This window comes from Megalopta genalis, chromosome 10 (genome assembly GCF_051020955.1).
Source record: "Megalopta genalis isolate 19385.01 chromosome 10, iyMegGena1_principal, whole genome shotgun sequence".
NCBI lineage: Eukaryota > Metazoa > Arthropoda > Insecta > Hymenoptera > Halictidae > Megalopta > Megalopta genalis.
This window is the reverse complement of record NC_135022.1, coordinates 14,689,588-14,708,837: the sequence shown is the minus strand read 5'-3', so window position 1 is coordinate 14,708,837 and position 19,250 is coordinate 14,689,588. Positions and strand designations below refer to the sequence as shown.

Below are 19,250 nucleotides of genomic sequence, written 5' to 3'. Positions count from 1 at the left end.
TGTAACTGGATTTCGAGTATTTACGAGCAGACTGCGGATTTTTATGCAATTGTGACATGCACAGATTTTTGAAATGGAAGAAAATATATAAATTAACAAGATCTAATAGCATCGTAATTTACCTTTTATACAATGAGCGATCTTTTAGTTGACAAATACAACGTGTCATTCACTATCATTTTTGTAAAGTGACGCATGAAAATGAGAATTAGCACAAAGATCTATTTGTGAGTGCATAATTGTTAAGTTACATGAAACTTGTATAGTAAATTCTCCCTAATTGAAGTTCTGATTCTACACAAAAATGGACAATTTGGGAACAGGAGATACGATTATTCGAGCCTTGAGGCTCGTTTCTATAGTTACCTCTTCCCAAATCGTCCATTTTTGTGCGCAAACTGAGCGTCAATTAGGGAGAATAATTCTTGTTATTAGAGAAAATATGAGAAAAATTAATAGAAGCAGCACGAGATAATGGAAATATTAGAAGAATTTTCTTGATACATCCACATTATCAACATGTATTGTTTCATGACAATGACACGATTGGATATATTTAAGTTTCGTACGGTTTTTACTATAGTTAGAGTGTAGATTTTATGATCGATAAAAATGTGTTTCTTCTTTGAATGATTTTAACAAGTAGAGAGCAAGTATGTCAATTTTTTCATAGCTCACCTATCGATGTTTGTCATAAATGCACGAGATCCGCACTCTAATTATGATATAATGTCAAGGATTCTAAAATATAAAAATCGAGAAACTAATGATTTCAACTAGCCCACTAGTTCCGGGATTAGGAATGCCAACACATTTTCAATCAATTAAAATTATTGAACGAAGAAATAACCTTTTACCGAGAGTTTCTGCTTGCAATTTATACAGAAACGTTTTATTTTGCGCGAAGATCCGCAGTCTAATGCTCGCAACAATTTACACTAATTCGTTTGAGAGCGATGGCTGTGCTGGGATTTGTTTGTGCCTTCGATGGTCTATCTTCGAGCCTTTTTTTTCGCGCGACGCTCGGCGCAGTTAAATCGGCAATTAGTTCCAATTGTGCGACGGGGGTGCGTTGTAAAGACTCGTAGTGGCAAATTGAAGTAAACGCGTACACGAACTGGATGGATGGATGGCTTGTGCTGTAGGTGGCAAAAGAACTGCGATGTACAGCGAAACTGCACCATGGAGTCACTGTTGGCGAATAAATCAATAACTTGGACGAGCACCCAATACACGATGCTGAGGGTGTAGAGATGAATCCCTCGTGCGTTCAATCGCACCTAACGTTTTTTCTGCTCTATCTATTTTTTTTTCAATCTTGAATCCTACGTCGCACGGTCATTTAATTCTTCAAATCAATTAAACAGTCACAACTGAGTCCCGAGTAGTTTCTACGTCCCCGAACAATTATCTTCGCTGAATTACCTCTTGCGCCCTGCTAAATAACTGTTGCGTAATTATTTCACAAATCATGGACCAAGAATATTATTTACTGAAACTTAAATTATTTATTTAATATCACTATTAAGGCAGAGAGAGAGAGAGAGATAACTTACTAAGGAAAGTCGAAGTTTGAGGATGTAATTAAAAATATGAATGCATGTCATTTTGTATTTTCTGTATTAATACCTAATAGACTGAGGAATTTTATGCAAATTCAGATTCTCATAGGTTATTTATAAAAATCAGAATTGAGCGAAAATATCTTCCACGAATCAATAGATTTCTCACTGTGATAATAAAATAACGATACCAGCAATTTTTATTTATTTACATGTCGTTTTCGTATTTTAGAGATTTGCATGTACCATAGGTGCACAAAGATCCGCAGTCTCGTGACTGGTGATATATCTAGACTGCGGATCCTCATGCAGAATTGGAGTATCTCGATTCGAAGAAGTGATTGAAGGAAATGATAGAACATCGCTTTGTTCGAGAATTTTATTCTACTAAAATTTCAGTAGATGTTCTTACATTATTGTAACGTATTTTTTCAAGTAACATTAATATGGAATTCGATCGAGAATGTTTCTTTAATGAATAACAATGAAACATAACAAGTTGCTGTACAAACACGGTATAATCAGTGGAAGAATCGTTCGAGAAACATTTCGGCAAGCGTCCACCGAATTAATACGTTACACAGGCCAGTGTTTTTTTTCCAACACCCTCTATATGGTTGGGACACTGGCGCGCGATGGCAAGCATCGACTGTCCTAGATACATAAAAGTGCGACAAGCTTCTGAAAATGGAAATACAGACGCGGCGAAGAAGGAGCGAACGGTCGACGAACGAGACCGATCATTGTATCGTTTCGCGTTATCATCGTTAGTTTATTATTAGGTCGGCGCCACGCGGAAGAACTTGCAAACGAGAACTCGACCACCCCTTTCAGAGCGTGGAGCCCGTGTAAAAATAATTATTCATAAACGTTCCGATCTTCTCCGCTGCCGGTGAAAAGTCATGCGTGGGCGTCGGTGACGTTCAACTTTCCCAGATTGCCTCTATTTATTGAATGGAGAAAAAGTCGGTAAACGGCGATCCAAAGTTTATTTGTCATGTATAAAGTATTCGCGAGCTCTTTAAATACACCATTCAGTAAAAAGTAATGTTGTTCGCGAAAACGGTTAACCCTCGGCCAAACGAGTCGCTTTTAACGCGTCTCTTATGAATATTTATGTACAGCAGTTCCTTTTTTCTGCTTCTTCTTTTTTTTTAAGAGAGGAGATAACGGGCGTGTAAAAATTATTTTGTATTTGCGGATGTAATCGCTTCTTTTGTAGCATTTAACAAATGATAACTAGCGGTGGTGCAGTTGGAGAACATTGAATAATTTACAACTTTGTTTGTCAGCTTTTTTAAACATTTTCGTTTAGGTTATGGATCTTACGCTTTTATGACAAAAATGAGCAGATAACATTCTTTCAATTTTATTAAAATTAGTACCAGATAAATGAGCTAAGTATTTAAAATAAATCAACGAACTAAATATTTAAAATAAATACTTAAAATAAATTAATGAAATAAACATTTAAAATGAATCAATGAACTAAATATTTAAAGTAAATCAATGAGAGAGAGAGAGAGAGAGAACTAAATTAATTAATTAATTAAATATTTAAAATAGATCAATGAATTAAATGAATAAACCATCGTCGCATCGCCTGCAATGTGCTACCAATCAATTAGTCCAATGTGCGCTATATGACCGATGCGAATCCCAGTGAAACGGTTAATCGAGGGATCGTCAGAACCGCGTAAACGGCCGGAAACGTTCGATATCACGTTGAACGTGTTCTCGGTCGGTACCGCAAAGTGTTAAACATTGGTCCGCGAGTCGGTGATTCCGCTCGCAAATGGTACCGTATGTTAAGCCGCGAGGTTCATTGGCTGAGGAGCGCGCAAGAACCTGTTCCATCGGCTTTACCTGGTTCCCGGGCGTTTGCGCGGCTCTGCTGTAAGGGAGGTCAGTTCCGGACCGGGCCAGATTTGCCAATTTCCCCGAGCACGCCCCACCATGCGCAGCCACCGGGGCTCGCGTTTCGCAACTTGCCAATTCGAGAGACCCTAAGCGCGATGACACGGTTCCGCGACACCCGGAGAACGCAACGCAGATTTCTGCGTAACGAAGCGAAGTGTTTCGCCACACCTGAGATACACACGATTAGGCCATTCGAAACACGAACTCGTCTAATAGGGTCAGATCGCCTGGCTGCGTCGCGATTCCTCGACCTATTATGGCGATTTCGCATACTTCGTTAAAAGGAATTCGCCTATTCTTTCTTCTGCGAAGCTGCGCGAAAATTTCCATTAAGGGTAGCAAGAAAAGAGGCGGGCTCGAGGAATTTACTGCGAGCATAGTTCGCGATCCAGAGCTGCGAAACTTTTGCGGTCTGTGTACTTGAGTATGATTCGGTGATATAGCGATATTTTCGACTCGTAACGTTCGTGTCACAAGCAAAATTCGCTGTCTAATGCACGCAGACGAGTTTCGTTTGCGATTTTGCTTCATGCATTGAGATCGTAAATGCAGATATTAAAATATCGGTGATAGGTAATAAAAGGATATAACAAGTTGTAGTACAGTAACTTCTGCTACTTTGTGGTATCAAGAGATATAAAAAAATCACCGACCCCGTTTCTACCATTAAAAATCAGACGTGAAAGCAATTAAAGTCCTGTACCAACAGTTTCGAGGCCTTTCCAATTGCAATACTGAGACTGCATTTCCTGATTTATTTTTGCAAACATTTACTGGAGCCTTTACGTATGAATTGCAAATTTTTAAATGTAGAAATGAATTTACGGAAGTAAGGAACGATAGAGATATTAGAAGAGTGTAAAAGTATTGTAATATTATTTTTAATTAGTTTGAAGTATCCTGAATTTCTTTGTAAATTGCTCGAATTCGATGCGAGAACTAACTAGTTTATTTCCGCCGTCCGATCCATAAAAGATACTCACTTAAATAAACGAAGTCGCAGTTAAATATTATACTAGTCGAGCACTTTGAACGTTTTCCTGTACTAATTAAAATTATCGTACAAGACTCCCGTGAAAATGCTTTTTTAAGGATCCGTATCTTAATGAACAAAACCGAGAAGTGTCTATTCCGCCATTCAACACTGAATACATTGCGATAAAGCTTGAAGGCGACTCCGAGACCACTTTGTCCCACATAAATTTCGCTTACTGCCGTTTTCAGCAAAACCGGAATACAAAGTGCCTTTTCATATGAATAAATTCTAAAAAATCGAGGTGAACGTATGTAAATGTTGTGCAATGGAGACAAAGCGAAAACTATTATATAAAATTGAGAATTCACTCGTGTACAATGTACAAATTCGATAAACTTATTTCAATGTACGTTTCGAAATGAATAAATGCTTCAAAATTTAATTACAATTTCGTACAAACATTGACTTAGGCATGGTAATTAAGCAAGCAATAATAATAAAGACCAATGGAGATAAATCGAGCATTTTTTATGTACTTCAATATGCACTTTGGCATGAATAAATTCTTAAAAATTTAATTCCAAGTATACATAACTCCTTGCGAACATTGACTTGTGGACAAACCGATGGAGACAAATCGAGCATTTTTTACATACTTCAATATTCACTTTGGCATGAATAAATTCTTAAAAATTTAATTCCAAGTATACATAACTCCGTGCGAACATTGACTTGTGGACAGACCGATGGAGACAAATCGAGCATTTTTTATGTAATTCAACATGCACTTTGGCATGAATAAATTCTTAAAAATTTAATTCCAAGTATACATAACTCCGTGCGAACATAGACTTGTGGACAGACCGATGGAGACAAATCGAGCATTTTTTACATACTTCAATATTCACTTTGGCATGAATAAATTCTTAAAAATTTAATTCCAAGTATACATAACTCCTTGCGAACATTGACTTGTGGACAGACCGATGGAGACAAATCGAGCATTTTTTATGTAATTCAACATGCACTTCGGGACGAATAAATTCTTAAAAATTTAATTCCAAGTATACATAACTCCGTGCAAACATTGACTTGTGGACAGACCGATGGAGACAAATCGAGCATTTTTAATGTACTTCAATGTACACTTTGGCATAAAAAAAATTCTCAAAAATTAATTTCTCCGTACACAGAATAATTTGTAGAACCCGTGATCGTTCAACAACCGCGCGATTCGCACGGAGCAATTCGACGGCAGAGCAACGAGGACAAAGCGAAGATTGTTCTATAAAATTGCGGGCCGGCGTTCCGCCCACCGGCCGCACGAATTGGATAAATAGTTAACGAGTACGCAAATGAAAACGAGTGCGTTCGTTTCTCGTTTATCCGCGTCGCTGTACGACGATGGACGAATTCTTAGCGCAACGGTGCACGTACGTATTCGCGTACGCCGTAGCACGACACGCCCGAAATGATTCGCGCCCGGTTATCGACTTACGCGAGAACGTGGTTCGCTCGGCACGAATCATCCTCTCGCCCGGCGAAACGAGCGTGTTCCCTCAACTTCGCGAACTACTGCTCTGGGACACGGCACAGTTTTGCTACCGGAATAACGCAAGATGCGGCTGCTATTATCGTGTATATCATGTTCCCGAGGAAAAGCCGTTTAGTCGCCCGTTTGTCTCTCCGCTCGCGTACCGCTGAAAATAGAAAAGCTATCTCGTTTGCCAATTCGTTTCAATTGGGAGAGATTCCCGGTCGAACGGAAATGACGATCGGTTTTCGCTCACTGTCGGACGATTCCAGTCGGTGACTCTCGGCTTCGAATTGTTTTCGTATCTTCTGGGCCTGGATGAACTCGAGTCGTTCCATTCTTCGTGTTCCCATCGCTGATTTCTATTGTTAATACTTTATTATTCGAGGTTCCGGTTTATTTTACCATGTAATTGGCTTGTTTGTATTGGATCGTTATGATGTTGCGGCTAGACTGCGGATTTTTAGGCAAGTTAGAAAGCAATGTTGGCTGGCACTTTATTTGATCATTGATAGACTGTTCATTTTCAGGCAAAATAAATATCGTTGAACTATGTATACTTGATGTAACTATTTTAATGAGTTAACAGTAAGATCGTAATATTAAAAGATTTGTTTAAATGTTTTTCATATTTTGCATTCGATCTACTTATTATATAGATACATGTAAACCCTCGACTGATTAATAATTACGAAGCTTAGAAGTGTGTAAATGAAATTCGCCAGTTTGCAAATTAAATTCACTCGCTTGTAATAATTCGTAATAACATCCCTGTTAAATCAGAAATTGAATCAGACACGGATTAAAAATTGAATTTGCAAGTCGATGAATAAAATCTATAAAAGAGTTAATTTTTAGGTGAAAAAGATGAACGTGATCTACAAAAAGATTAATTTTGAGGTGAAAAAGGTGAACATGATCTACAAAAAGATTAATTTTGAGGTGAAAAAGGTGAAGATGATTTACAAAAAGATTAATTTTTAATGCAAAACCTATAAATTACTTAAATACGAGTGCCAAACGTGCAGGCCAGTAATTTACCGAAATGATATGAATAATTCAAGCAGATTTGATAATTATGATCTGTGAAAAATTCAGGGGGTTAAGAGAATCGAATGAATTTGAACTCTTCGGTTCTCGTTTCATTAAATAAATACGATTTCGTGAAATTTACATGGACGCTATTCGATTGACGTTAATTAGGGTTTCAGAATGAAAGTGAACCATGCAGGATAGGGGTTGATTTGCGAGCGGCGTTAACTAGTCGAACAAAAACGTTGGAATTTGTTGCATCGCGTCTTAACGGTGGTTGTCGATGCTTGGAAAATTAAATCGTCCCCCGATGCTCGCGTTATATTCCAGTTTGCCGGGCAGGGACGTTACACCGGGTATAATTGGAAAGTTGGAACAGAAGCGAACCGATCGATGAACGTCCCTATTGTTCGCATAATACGCAGGACTGGTACTGTGTGAAGAGGATCGTCGAACAAATTGAATAAAACAGGGGGCGGAGTGACAGAAATTCGATGACTCTGTCAGCTTGAACGTGTCCCCTGATCTGTATCGTATTCGTTCGCCGTCGAAACCGTTGCAACTTTTCACTAATTAACAATCACAAAGAGGGTCTATCAACTATTGTAAATAAAATAAAATCTCGAGAAACGTTCATTGTACAGTAAATTCTTCTTAATTGACTCTCAGCTGTTTCTGACTCTCAAAAATGGACAGTTTTTGGGAAGAGGAGATACGATTATTCGAGCCTTGCGACTTGTTTTTATAGTTACCTATTGTCAACAACTATAAAATTATAATATAAATTATCATAATATAATATATATATATAATATAATATATATATATATAATATAATATAAATTATTATAATATAACATAAATACTTCCAATATAAAATATTGCCAAAATGTATGCTCCTATTCCCAAATTGTACATTTTTGTTTCCAAGCTGAGCGTCATTTAGGAAGAATTTACTGCACATAATTCTCAATCCCAAGAACGTTTAATAGTTTTAATAAATTCAAATTCATATATATATACATTCACATTGTTAGTTTCTTTTCATTTTTTAACTGTTTTAAATTATACCTACCGATTTTTACCATAAACGCATAAAATCCGCAGTCTATTAACGACTGTCTGGATACGCAGAAGATTTTACATAACGATTCCGGATTTGTTTATAAAATCGAAAACGCAAAGAATCGTTTCTTAAGCAGCGTAAAAACTGCTCAAACATTTAAGATTCTTGCATTATGCATCACGGAACCTCCGTCGTCACCGGCCTGATAAACGCACTATCAATAAGGATACAGGCTTATTTAATCACGTTACACAATACTCTATCGGTGCGTGCATACATTAGGGTCGGATTTAGTAACGGCGACCTTGCTGAATCGCGCCTACGGTTTTTCCTTTTGGAGACTTCCTCTGAATGTTTTTCTGACTGGTGGAAATGTTTTGAAAAGATGGATACGCGGTAATTTTCTTTTTCTATGTTAGCAAACTATTTTCAGCCACGAAGTCCACGACGAATACTTTCTTGCAACTATTGATAAACTATGATAAATGATGTACAATTTGTTCTTACATAAGATAACATTTTCATTGGTTTCAAATGAACAAAAACAACAAAGAAAGTCTACTGCGAATTCTATTAAAAAATATAGTTCTTTCAACTATGTATTGAGAGACTAAGGCACATAATCTTTTCCTACATTAGACAACAGTTTCAATGATCTAAAATGACTAAAAAGTACAATGAAATCCCACTGCGAATTCCACGAAAGAATTTGCTTTTTTGCAAGTATATGAGAGACTAAATTAAATTAAGTACAATTTGTTCCCACATTGAAAAAAAACAATATCGAGACGCTTAAAAATTACTAAAAACGACAATAAAATTCTGCTAAAAATTGCATTTTAAAAACCTACAACTTTTTCTCTTTATATTAATAATTTCAACATGAGGCACGATGTTCCTCTTACGTTCCCAGATGTTCAATAGATGGCAATAATCACAGAGACTCGCAGTACTTCAATTTAAAAATTAGTATCTTTCAAGAGCACGAACTTCATAGCGAAACCCACGGAAATTCCATTCGTAGTTCAGCGTACCCTTTGTCAGGAGACCTTCGGAAGCCCCAAAAGCGCGCACACCCTCCACCGTAAAGAAAGGGGTTGAACACGAGCGATCCCTTGATCAGTCGGATCGTTCGATAAACATGAGACGTTTCGATCGGTCTGTCGTCGGTTGAATGGCGCGTATTGTACGATTAAGGGTGCCGATGCCCCGTCTTTTTTTCCCTTCTGTTGTTGGCTCAGGTAATGGCATCAAGGCGTATCGCGGCACGTCACGGCGCGTCGTTGAGCACGTTGCGCTGATACGGTAGTTTGTTCGATGACCGCGTCTCTTCCGAAATTTGCATTCTGCCGGCGATGCGTCGGTGTTTTCACCGATGAAAATCCGGTTCCCTTGCGATCCCCGATACTGTTCAACGACCGATGGTCGACGGTCGGCCCTTGAGTCCCGCGACGATAATTAAAAGAATCGAAGACGCGATTTTCTCCCTTCTAATTAACACCGATCGGCGAACCCGCGTCTAGATTGATTAACGCTTTGAGGTTCGCGCACTTTTTATTTACAAGCCTTTACTTACGCCACTGATCCTTGGAAAATTAATGACGCCTCGGTAAATGCCAGACCTGGAATTCTCAGGGGATGAAAGAACGGTTCGTCGACCCCTAGGGCAATCGGATTCTGAGGCTATAGTCCCTGCAATAAGACGAGTTTGTTAATTTGTGAAAGAGCACCGTGAACTCGACATTCAACCCCCTTTGCACTGTAACGCGTTAAACTAGCGATGAAAATTTTGAACAGAATCTGCTACATGCAGACGTTACTCGTCTAATCTAAATCGAAATATCTCCTATCGATACTTGATCATTAGAGTTAATACAAATACAGAATAAATATATATACACTTTTATAAATACATATACATTAAATATACAATTTTGCAACAATTTGGTAACGACAGAGACACAATGACTCTTTCACCGTGAATTTTATTTAAAAATTTACATTTTTATAAGTATTGCTTGACCATGATACATGAAGTATTAGAATGCTTTCATCGATTTAAAACAACTGAAAATATCAATACCCGTCCACTGTGAATTCAGCAAAAGAATTTTGAAGTTTTCAAATATTGAGGAACTATATCGAATGAGGCACAAATTTGTTCTTACACTGGACAACGCTTTTATTGGTTTACATTTAGTAAAAGAAGCAATGGACGTACATTGTAAATTTCATTAAAAAAAATTGCAGTCTTGCAAATATTATGAGACAATCGTCGTCGTTAATTACTAAAACGAACAAAAAAATTATAAATTCTTACAAATTCCTGCAAGTTCGATGCAACAAACTTACCTCATTTGCAAAATGGAAGTCCTAATAGTCGTTAGGCACGATCGCGGAAGAAGAAAACAGGAGTGGGTTATCTGAGGAGCCGCGTTCCCAGTCCCACCGATAATCAGCTGAAATTTGCCCGGCACATAGCGCGGCGATAGCCGGATTTAATTGCGATTCCTTTAGCCGGGATCGACGGAGATTCCAATACATTTTTATGCGGCCCTGTCCCCGCGGTTTATTGAAAATCGCGAGAGCGCACCGCGGAACGCAAAAATCCGCCCCGATAAGAAGAAGGCCGCGCGCCGCGAGGAACGAAGATATACGAATCTTCCGCTCGGCGAAGCGTGATCCGATAAAATGTATCGCCGCGTCGTCGTTCTGCTCGGGAATTCCTTTCCTCGTTGTTGTTGCTTTTCCTTCTCGCGTTTAACAACCGGCGAGGCCTTCTGCTTCGTGCGCGCGTGCCTTTTTTACGCCCCCTACACACAAAAACGTATACATACGCGCGCATATTACAACAGCGTTGCTTACCGGCGTTTAGCCCGAACCCTTTGAAAAGTATGAGAGAAAATTAGAAATTTTCTGGTTAAAAGGAGCGAATACCTCGCCGAGAAGGAAATTTGCATCTCTCCGGCGCCATGTTTTTATGCTTGCTGCGCTGTGGGCTTGTCAATTTATTATAGTTTATCGCTGGTAGACTGCAGATTTCTATGCAAAAGTTGTTCGCGTTCATTTCAGAGTACCAGGAGGTACAATACGGTTACTAATTTTTTAGAAGTTGAAAATCGTAAACAAATTAACGTATTAATTAAATCGTAAACATTGCAACAGTAGTTTGAGATTCTTCGAATATCTTCATTGCTTTGCAGTGGGTCGAATCAATTTTAAAAAGTAAATCCATAAAGTCCGCAGGCTAGACATTGGTGTTCGTAAAGCGCAATGATAAAAATGTATAAGAAAGCGAATTATAGAAAATACCCTTCTTTGAATAAATTCTCTAATTTTTTACCAATTTTGAAGATCCATTTTCATTGCAATATATTCGATCAAACTGAATTTGACTAGCATGTTTCGGATACGAAAGAGTTTTAATATCATGCGCTACAATAAATTTCAACTTTCTAGTTTCGATTTAATTAATTAAATTGCTTTAGCTTCGGGGGAATTTTAGTGATTGATTGCGGCCGTTGAACGTGATAATGCGATCAATATCGAAATGTATTTCAAATATAATACAAAATGAAAATTCTATGCGTTTGAAGAAGTATCTTAGTTTTGAAGTTAAAATGGCTTCCAGTGCAAAGGGTTACTATGAGCTACAAAAAATGATGGACGAACGAGGGTTCGTGTAGTTGAAGGTTTCGAGTTTTGTCGAACTTGTTGGTTTTCATAGTTGAAAAGACAGAGATGATCAGCAGATAATGGAAGTGATTCGCTTGAATTGTTGCAGACGCTGGACTTCGACAGGGACGGCCTGACGAAGCTGAAGAAAGCGATCAAAGCCATTCACAACTCTGGAAACGGTAAGTAGCGGTGGACGGCTTAAAAATGATCAGACATCGGATGAAAGTTTCCAATTTCCCCTCTTTACTCTGTGGCCTTTGTAACGCCGAGGTGTTCTCTAAGCGTCTAATGAGCGGCGCTCCGGCGTTCCGTTTAAATGGAAGTTTCTATCGGTTTCCGCGTGCTTTTCCACTCGCCGGTGCCTTCTTCCTCGCGTTCTTCGTTTCTTTAATTAAACAAATAATCCTCCCGTATATAAGGCTCTTACGAGGCACGACTTAATTTTGCACGTCGGATTTTTCGTTCGGCTCTCGCGTTCGCTGGATTTTTATTAATCCTAACCGCGGATTCCTGCATAAATATGCGGATTGTTGTGAACCGATTCGTAGAAAAAGAAATCGAACAAATTCTTTGCCCTATTAGGGGCCTTATTAGACTCCGAGCAAGATGCAGAATTCTATATACAGTAATTTCTCCCTAATACGCGCTCAGATTGCGCACAAAAATTGACAAGTTGGGGAGAGGAGATGCGATTATTCGTGCCTTGCGTCTCGTTTTTGTAGTTGTTGGCAAACGTTAACTATAAAAACGCACAGCAAAGCTCGAATATTCGTATCTTCTCTTCTCAAATTGTTCAGTTTTGTGCGCAATCTGAGCGCGAATTAGGGAGAAATTACTGTAGCTCTTTTCCAAACATTTCCCACGTGTTCTGCAACATTGAAAACACAATAGAGCAAAGTGCAAATTAAATTAAAAATTTCGGGAGAAATATACATATATAAAACGAATAAAAAAAGGAATAGAACAAACTCCTTGCACTATTAGGAGCGTTATTATATTCCAAACAAGACGTAAAATTCTGCTGCTTTTTTCCAAAGATCTTCCGCGAGTTCCGAAAGGTTGGGCACTCCGTAGAATGAGATACAAATAAAAAGAAAATTGTCAAGCATTATTTAAGCGATTCCTTTTTGCATGCGGCGTTCATATTTTAATTGCTCTCAGCGCAAATGAAGGGATGTATAAATATTCGTTTGCTGGTTCGTTAGCGAGATTTTAAAGATCGATTTATTCTGTTCTGCTACAGCTCACGTCGATAACGAGGTGTACCTTGGAAGGGCGTTGGAAAGGCTCGGTGATGCGGCGCTGAAAGAACAGGAACCGGATATCGGCGCCGCTTTCTTAAAGTTTGCGGTCGTCACGAAAGAATTGAGCGCTCTAATGAAAACGCTGGTGCGTATGGACGCCATACTCTCTGCCCCGGTCGTTCCGTTCTTTACGTAACAATAAATTATTCATTTGAAACAGATTCCGTAAGAAAATAATTCAAACCGGAGAAGACCGGTTATCTCGTCGTTTGTATTCAAGTGCACCTTCTGGTAATTTTCGTTTTCTCGTTCGTTCTCTAAAACAATCCCGCGTTTCTGTAATTTATGATGGCAGACATTTCCTTTCATTCTGTTTTTGTAACAACGTTATCACATCTCTGAATAACATGGTTATTTTTATTGTTAACGAAACGTATCCGTGGTTTCGTTTCGTCGTGCTCTTCTAACGGAGCAAAGTGGAAAATAATTAGCAAAACTTCGCCGAAAGCTTTAATTCATGTATTACCGATTTAAGTAAAACCAGATCAGTCACAAATGGAACAGTTCTTCCTGCAATCATTTTAATAAGTTAACGACACTGTATCGATATTCTCGGGTTCTTTCAAACTTTACGCTGTTAAAATTTCATCCACTCATTGTTACCATAAATGCATAGAATTCGTAGTCTCTGGACTATTGATAACAAAAAAAGCATCAGCTGAATCTTAATGTGAGAAAATATTTTTCAAGATTTCACCGTATCTTTCTTGATACTCGAAATTGCCACTCGAAGATATTATGATAGTTCCTCTTCGTGTTTCTTAAAAAGGTTTCCTAAAGACACGTCTCACGAGTTCACGATACTTTCTCTCTCAAAATTGCCGGTTGAAGATATTATAACAGAACGCTCTTATGCTCGCTGAAAAGATTGCCTAATTAACATCGTGAATGTATCGTTTGACAACAGATGCAAAACATCAACAACATCGTGATGTTCCCGCTGGACTCGGTGCTGAAGGGGGACCTGAGAGGCGTGAAGGGCGACCTGAAGAGACCGTTCGAGAAGGCGTGGAAAGACTACGAGGCGAAATACGCGAAAATCGAGAAGGAGAAGAAGCAGCACGCGAAAGAGGCTGGCCTCATTCGGACGGAAGTGACGCCGGCCGAGATCGCCGATGAGATGGAAAAGGAGAGACGATTGTTTCAATTGCAAATGTGCGAGGTGAGGCCCCCTAAATCGTCTCCGGAACGAATCACAGTAATTCTATCCATCTCTCTTTCTCTCTTCCTTCGTATTTATTGCGACGACAGCTAACGACCGACCCCGTCGTCGTCGTCTCTGTTACAGTATCTGATCAAGGTGAACGAAATCAAAACCAAGAAGGGAATTGAACTACTTCAGCATCTAGTCGAATATTACCATGCGCAAACCAAGTAAGATCAATGGAGAATATTTTATAACGAGAAAGTTCTTTAACACCCTATTCCTGTTGACAAAGAGAACGTCGAAGGGTGGACATTGCACTAGACATAAGTTGTATTATACTCTAGCAATTCTTTTTCCTTTGTAAAAGACGCGTTCATAATCAGTAAAAGCAATTTACACGATCAGTCAGCTAATTAGAACAAAGAATATACAGCTTCAATATATATAATATTATATTATTAATATATATATTATATTATATATATTATATATAATATATATATTATATTATATATATTATATATAATATATATAATATACATTTTCAAATAGCTCCCAATAGCTTTCAATATTGTTACGACAGTTACAGGACAGTTGCTTATCGAGTTTCTATTTTCCAGTTACTTTCAAGACGGCCTAAAAACGATCGAACACTTTGGTTCCTATGTGGCGGACCTCAGCGTGAAGTTGCAGAAGATCAGGCAGACTCAGGACGAAGAGAGGAGACGACTAACAGAGTTGAGGAACCTCCTCAGGAGCTCCGGTTGTGACAAAGAAGTAAAATTATATTGTTTCAAGCTTTTTCATCCATCAAACTTAACGATATGAACGTTCAAGACAGTATGGTTTTCAGTTAAATGTGAACGCGAATGCAGGATATTCGCTTCATCAGTTACAAGGGGATAAGCAGCATGGTGTCACTCGGTCGGGACACCTTCTGAAGAAGAGCGAGGGCAAGATGAGGAGGGTATGGCAGAAGAGGAGATGCGCTGTACAAGCGGAGGGTTATCTTGATATTTGTCACGCAGACGAAAATAAGCCGCCCACACGAGTGAATTTATTAACCTGCCAAATCAAGCTAGTACCGGACGACAAGCGGGGTTTCGATCTCATTAGCTGTGAGTCCATGCTGCAAGGAGTTTTGGAATTATTGTTTAACGGATGTTCGATCTTGGGTAACTTCTTGGTTGATTTCAGACAACAGAACGTATCACTTCCAAGCAGAAGACGAGGCAGACCAACGTGCGTGGATGTCCGTCTTGGTCAACTGCAAAGAACGAGCTTTGCTCCGAGCATTTGACGCCAGCGGTAAAGCAGAGGCTGGCAGTGGCAATCCGAGTTTAGTTGAACTGCAACAGGCCGTGATCCGATGCGTTATGAGGTTACCGGGAAATGATCAGTGTTGTGATTGCTCCTCACAAAATGGTAAATCTGATGGGAAGACGTATTGAGAGACAAAAGTTAATACTGCTAGGTGTATCTCATTTTATCCTTGTTCTCAAAAATTGCATGATCAACTGTAGTCAGTACTACTGCAAAGAATAAGATAGAATATTCCAAAATGTAAAAGCATAACTATTTAAAATAGCAATTATTTCGATTTTCATAGATGCTACGTGGCTGTCCACAAATTTTGGCATAATCGTGTGCATAGAATGCAGTGGTATTCATCGAGATCTAGGAGTACACATATCCAGAATACAATCCCTAACACTCGACAATGTGGGCACAGCTCAACTACTGCTTGCGCGACATATGACTAACCAGGCGTTCAATGAAGTGATGGAAGCTACGTTGCATCATAGTCACAAGCCAACTCCAACATCATCGATGTAAGTAAATTTATATATGTTTAGTGATTTCTTTTATCTCTGCGGTATATTTCTTGTTGAACAGGGAAGATAGATACGACTTCATAAGAGCCAAATACGTGGACAAAAGGTATGTAATGAGCACATGCGCGGATGAAAGGGATCTTCTGTCCGATCTGGAACACGCTGTAAATAATCGTGACCTACAACAACTTCTGCAAGTTTATGCCGAGAACGTGGATCTGGCAGCGCCATTACCTACTTCGGTAAAATATCTATCGACCGAAGAAAATTTCATCATTAGTTCAAACAAGATTCACTATCACATTACCATTTTGTTGCAGGACGTGGGTGAAACGGCTTTGCATTTAGCCATTTTACGCGAAATGGGAAATAGCTTACACATCGTTGATTTCCTAGTGCAAAACATGTCAACAGGTGGAACAGATAGGACTACCATCGACGGAGAAACAGCATTGCACCTTTGTGCAAGGCACGACAGAGCGGAGGCGATGAAACTTCTGCTACGTGCAGGCGCCGATCCTACGCATCGAAACAAACAGGATAAAACTCCACTAGATATTGCGCAAGAGATGGGTCACCATACTTGCAAAGAACTGGTAAAGCATTATAAGCCAATTTAATAATATCATAATATCAAAGGAACAAACTGTAATTAAAAATGCTGCATTCTGTTTAGCTGAGCCATGCTCTGCAAAGACAGAAAACGTTATTCGACAATGTTAACATTGAATGGAACCTCTCGCATGACGAAGGCTCCACTGACTTTTCTGATGACGAAACTATAATAGAGGACAGGGTATGTTCATGGAAGAGTAACAACTAAATCTGTTGAGAACGGTTTTCTCTATATTTTGACTCATTCTTTGTAGAATGGATGTTTGACGCCAGAGAAGAAATCCCGCAGTAGACCGCCATCTTATGTGGGTGGTGGTGGCAGTGGTGGAGGAACTGGGTCAGGAGACTCACCAGTGACACTGCGAAGTCGAAGCAGCACTTGCGACAGTTTGCAAAGCGGTTCGTCGCCAAGTGCCTCGACGAATAGGCAACAAATGCCTCCACCACCTCCACCACAAGCAAGGAAACCTGTTGCTGGTATAGCCTTTCTTTTGTTCACTTAACGCCTTGCGACATATCCTGAGTACCCTTACCACTCCTTCGCCAGGGACAAGGGGAGAGCCCGGGTCATCGACTTTGAAAAATCTATTTAAAAAATTCCATCAAGCTCGGTACTTAGGCTACGACGATCTCTGTTTCAGTACCTGCACCTATGGCACCGGATATTTCAGTCAATATTCATGGGTCACTGAAGAAACGTGTCGCTCCACCACCACCACCACCGGCTGGAAGTACAGGTGGTATACCCTCCTCTCATTATGGTACACTACCTTCGTCCGCGTCCTTAGCAGCGTCAACGCATAGCCGTACAACGAGCGAACCGATCTTAGCTGGGCATTCTTTACATACTCTACCACATGCGTTAAATACATTAAACAGTCAGCATCATAAAAGATCGCCCAGTGGAGATTCTTCAACGGGACACGGTGCGTTTGAAAATTTATGCAAGCTTCTGACACCTGGCTCGGGTAACCTTTACCAACCTTCCGCTCCCGGTCTGTCCCCAATATTTATTATAGCTTGTCTGTTGTTAGGTGCAGACAAAGTGAACAGCTCGACGCTTCAACGACCGAGAAATCCTCCACCGCCAGCGCCTTCAGTCATCAATTCGTCCAGATTAAGCAATGGTCGCAGCAGCGAGTCATTAAGTTCCATGTGCTCGGATCACGGTTTGGGTAATCCTGTTCCACCACCTCGCAAGGTAAGTTACAAATCATTCGTGTAAGTTATTAAACTTCGTAATACCTATACGGAAACTAAGGCCTCGAGAGGAGGGGCGAGTCGATGAGAGAAGAAATCAAGGAATACTCCTGTATATTATATTTTTTTAATATTATTTTCGGATATGTAATGCAATCCTACTAAGACATTATTTATTTCACGCTAAAGCGAATGACGTTTTATTTGATTTTATTTGGCGCAATCATCAATGCCGGTAGACTTCTAACATCTCCTTTAACACTGTATGTGTATGTATATACATCCATTCAAGTCATTATTATTCATTTAACATGGTCACTAATTGCAGAAAATCTGACTAACACGGTGTTACTCCTCCCATGTTTCCCATGCTGTAGTTGATAATAGCTTTTGTTCGATTCTTTCTCATAAATGATGGTACTTCGTAGATCACATTAATCACATATATATATAGTATCGATAATTTCTAGTATATTACATATTAATCATGAGCATCGTATATCCATCGCAATTTTACATTCACTAATCTTTCCTGTAATAAAAAGCACATTCCATTATTTCATATTGCATAATTCATTAATATGTGACATCTTAAAACACAACTGGAGCAAATGTCTAAAATTTTCATTTAACTAATAATTATTAGTAATTCTTACACAAAATAAATAATTTATCATTTCTAATTTGATAATAACGTTATTAAAAAATGAGTACATATATCCACGCTGAAAGAATCGACGTAGAAACAGCGAAAACTTAAGAAGCACTATTTTTAATTCGAAAATCTGAGAAACAATGCGATCTTTAAAAAAATCGATATTTAGAAAGTGCATGTATTTCAAAAACAGTGCTTTATGGTTTGTTATTAACCATTGTTGGTACAGCGAAGGGACCGGTCCAGACTAGAGAGCTACGCCGAGGAGCCTTCATCTTTGCTCCCAAATCTGAATCTGGTAAACATCAGCCATCCCACATTACAGCTTGTTACACTTGAAATGTGTCTTAGCATTGTTATAAAATATTCGAACAAAGTAGTAACAGAAAGATGCTTTTTGTTTCTGTACTATCGATCTATATATAACAACGAAAATTTAGAAGTTTCTCTTTTAGATACACAGTTGCAATCTTTACTATTTATAATTAAAAAATTCTTTTTTCATTTATATAAAACATCTAAATAATACTGAATAATTATAATGTCCACTTTTGTTTGCTTTAACTTTTGTGTCTGTGCATTTATTACAATTAAACCTTTCAATATGTAAAACTTCAGTTATCAATAATCTTTTATTTGATGATTATTTCATTCATATTCTTCAATCAAAGTAATCAAAACAATACAATATTTGAAACATTATAGTTATCCTTTCAAGTGTGACAA

The 19,250-nt window shown here is 38.8% G+C and overlaps 1 protein-coding gene and 1 long non-coding RNA gene across 5 annotated transcripts in view; one reads left to right on the top strand and one right to left on the bottom strand.

The window, feature by feature from the left end:
• Positions 1 to 19,250, top strand: part of Asap (ArfGAP domain of ASAP) — a 43,023-nt gene that overhangs the window by 16,436 nt on the left and 7,337 nt on the right. For 2 of the 4 annotated variants that reach the window (XR_004490244.2, XM_033470174.2), the window contains exons 2-16: positions 11,875 to 11,947; positions 13,012 to 13,157; positions 13,980 to 14,234; positions 14,361 to 14,446; positions 14,840 to 14,996; positions 15,073 to 15,337; positions 15,417 to 15,644; positions 15,829 to 16,051; positions 16,116 to 16,296; positions 16,375 to 16,650; positions 16,731 to 16,850; positions 16,924 to 17,146; positions 17,311 to 17,595; positions 17,704 to 17,870; positions 18,754 to 18,822. Coding sequence is in view for 3 of the 4 variants with exons in the window: in XM_033470174.2 (XP_033326065.1) it covers positions 11,875 to 11,947; positions 13,012 to 13,157; positions 13,980 to 14,234; positions 14,361 to 14,446; positions 14,840 to 14,996; positions 15,073 to 15,337; positions 15,417 to 15,644; positions 15,829 to 16,051; positions 16,116 to 16,296; positions 16,375 to 16,650; positions 16,731 to 16,850; positions 16,924 to 17,146; positions 17,311 to 17,595; positions 17,704 to 17,870; positions 18,754 to 18,822 (2,754 nt within the window). In the remaining variant the exon portion in view is untranslated. The remainder of the gene's footprint in view (positions 1 to 11,874; positions 11,948 to 13,011; positions 13,158 to 13,979; positions 14,235 to 14,360; positions 14,447 to 14,839; positions 14,997 to 15,072; positions 15,338 to 15,416; positions 15,645 to 15,828; positions 16,052 to 16,115; positions 16,297 to 16,374; positions 16,651 to 16,730; positions 16,851 to 16,923; positions 17,147 to 17,310; positions 17,596 to 17,703; positions 17,871 to 18,753; positions 18,823 to 19,250) is intronic. The other 2 variants (XM_033470176.2, XM_033470175.2) reach the window with 2 other exon arrangements.
• Positions 17,983 to 19,029, bottom strand: LOC143260121 (uncharacterized). The gene is made up of 2 exons (XR_013034216.1): positions 18,740 to 19,029; positions 17,983 to 18,401 (listed from the first exon to the last, which is right to left on the bottom strand). It is a non-coding gene; the product is annotated as an uncharacterized LOC143260121 (long non-coding RNA).